The sequence below is a fragment of the Theobroma umbraticum genome, unplaced genomic scaffold (assembly GCF_002168275.2).
Source record: "Theobroma umbraticum cultivar Fairchild unplaced genomic scaffold, ASM216827v3 scaffold_89.0, whole genome shotgun sequence".
Classification (NCBI taxonomy): domain Eukaryota; kingdom Viridiplantae; phylum Streptophyta; class Magnoliopsida; order Malvales; family Malvaceae; genus Theobroma; species Theobroma umbraticum.
This window is the reverse complement of record NW_018397271.1, coordinates 3,497,345-3,499,749: the sequence shown is the minus strand read 5'-3', so window position 1 is coordinate 3,499,749 and position 2,405 is coordinate 3,497,345. Positions and strand designations below refer to the sequence as shown.

General features: G+C 35.0%; 1 protein-coding gene across 2 annotated transcripts in view; it reads right to left on the bottom strand.

Moving 5' to 3' along the window:
- Positions 1-267: 267 nt before the first annotated feature.
- Positions 268-2,405, bottom strand: part of LOC110426590 (type II inositol polyphosphate 5-phosphatase 15-like) — a 6,448-nt gene continuing 4,310 nt past the window's right edge. For both annotated transcript variants that reach the window (XM_089785330.1, XM_021441826.2), the window contains one exon: positions 268-886. In XM_089785330.1, the coding sequence (XP_089641456.1) occupies positions 530-886 (357 nt within the window). In that variant the 3' untranslated portion in view covers positions 268-529. The remainder of the gene's footprint in view (positions 887-2,405) is intronic.

Here is a 2,405-nt window from a genome sequence, read left to right as displayed (position 1 = left end):
CAGACTGATTTAGAATAAAAGCAGGCTTAGCCCCTGCCACTGGTTAGAGGATACATAGCTCCGAGGCAGATCAATGAAGACAAACAATTCCCAACGAAGTTAACCCCCTTACCCCTCTTCAGCCTTCCCCAAAGGTTGAGAGCTTCTTCTCAAATGGCATCCGATAGTGAGTTATCCAGTAAAATCTCGAGTCGGCCTTCATAAAAAATTTAAATGGCCACCAACTTTAGCAACAATTCATCATACAATAGTGATTTTCCTTGAAACTGAAAGAAAAGGAGTAAAAGGATAAAAACAATCCGAAATGATTCACACTATCACGCTCGATCTTACTGTACACTTAATAAGAATGAAATTAGCACCAAAAGAACATGTAGGAATACTGATGACATTGCAAAAACTGGCACCAGGTAAACTGAATAAGCATTCTATGAACACTAATAAAAGTAGACTGGACATTTCATTTACTGCTCTGTCAACCCCCGCAGCCAGGGCATGTGATTTTGCGGATATCTTACATAATGGTACGTTACGGACTATGCAAATTCCGTAGATGATCAACCACATCATAGGAAACACTAAGCCTTTGATAATCAGCCCGGTGAAGGAGATTTCCTTGAATTTGTGGCGAATCATTAGGCTTAGAGTCATTCTTTTTCATTTTGGCTGAAGAGCAATGGCGAACACGAATATGATGATTCCTCGTCTCCATTGCATACCTGCCATGAACTTTGACAACCAATATAGCTTCCTTATCTCTGTTGTCTTCACACCACCAGTTTGGTGGAGAACCATCAACAAACTCTTCTTGGGTATGGAAAGCCTCAATATGGACAGATACCTCTGCTACACGATCAGGTTTGATTATACCAGCAGCTGGAGTAACCTGCGCCAAACATGACCAATGTGTAATGAGCTTTAGCGGCAAAGAATTAACAAGCTGAATACACAAAATCCGGAATTTTTACTTCATATATCTACAGAAGCCCATAAAGCTGGTAACAATGTCAGACCATATTTAATAAATAAAAATGGAAAGGAACTTGGGTTTGTAAATGAAATTGATCCTCCAGACATGACAGTTTTTTTTTTATTTTTTATGAAGTTACATGTACCAGTAGTAATTAAAATCATAATCAAGTATTACATCTCATATTAAAATCACTGAGTAGACAAACCAACCAACAAACTAGCATATAACTGGACAAATCCAATATAAATTTGAACCAAACCTACACATGGTGGGACTAGAATCTGGAACCTCAAAGTTCCAGAACTTCCTCCTTGCCTCTTTAGACAAGGTCTCATTGGTGACATGAAATATTTCTGACCTTCAAAATAAAAGTGAAGCAGAAATTATCAAAAAGCCTCTCCATTAAACAGATATGTCAGCGGCCAAAGCCAACTACAAATTTTGATGTCCCTAAACCAATTTTGAATCTGCTCCATGAATCCACATCATATAGCACTTATTACCTTAGACTACTTTTGAACCAAAGGGTTACAAGCTATCCTATAAAAGATAGCAACTGAATGCATACCTGACATAAAAATTAAAACGAGAAAAAAAAAAAAGCAAAATCTATCTAAAATATGTACACAATCACACAACAAGAAGCCTTTTTCCCCTGAGGTCATCTAAAAAGACCAAATTATGCCAGTATGAAACACCATATCCTACAAATATATTCTAACTTTAATATTAATAAAAAATTTGCTTTCTCCAATTCTTCATTTTTTCAGATATGTAGAAAAAAAAAAGTTTGATGTCATAACTGTAACTTCTTTAAAAACATTAAAAATTATGTGAACAGAAAACTAGAGTTAGTGAATTATGTCAAAATAAATTTGAAACTCAAAAAGTAGGGAAAAAAATGATAAACAAAACAAATGGATGTGAACATGAATTCGGAGCTAATTAAAGCATAATTAATATCTGTGTCTTAAATCAACACAATGCAGTGGTTAAACCAAAAACAGCGAAGTTTTAGCTAAAACAATTCTATTTAAGTTATTTGAAGTTTTCATTAAAAAGAAAGAAAATTATTTCAAGATGCATGCCAAACAATATTAGACTATAGATCCCCTGTTCAACAGCTCAAACAATGCAAAAGTAATTATTTATCAAAATCTCTATATTAATCGATTTCAGGTGATACAGAGCAATTAGATCTAAGGTTAGATTTGTATTTAGCTCCAAATACAATCATTACATATTCCAAATCAAAGTTCCCTCAACTGATTCCTTTATTCAATAAAGAATTTCAAAGGCCTTCAAAAATGACCAGCACAAGTCAGTTCAGCCCTAGCATTATGGACCCAACACCAATTCTCACTCAGGTATGGCTAAAGTAGTTTTTCTTCAATTAGAGCACCCTGAACCCTACCTGCTAAATACGATAATC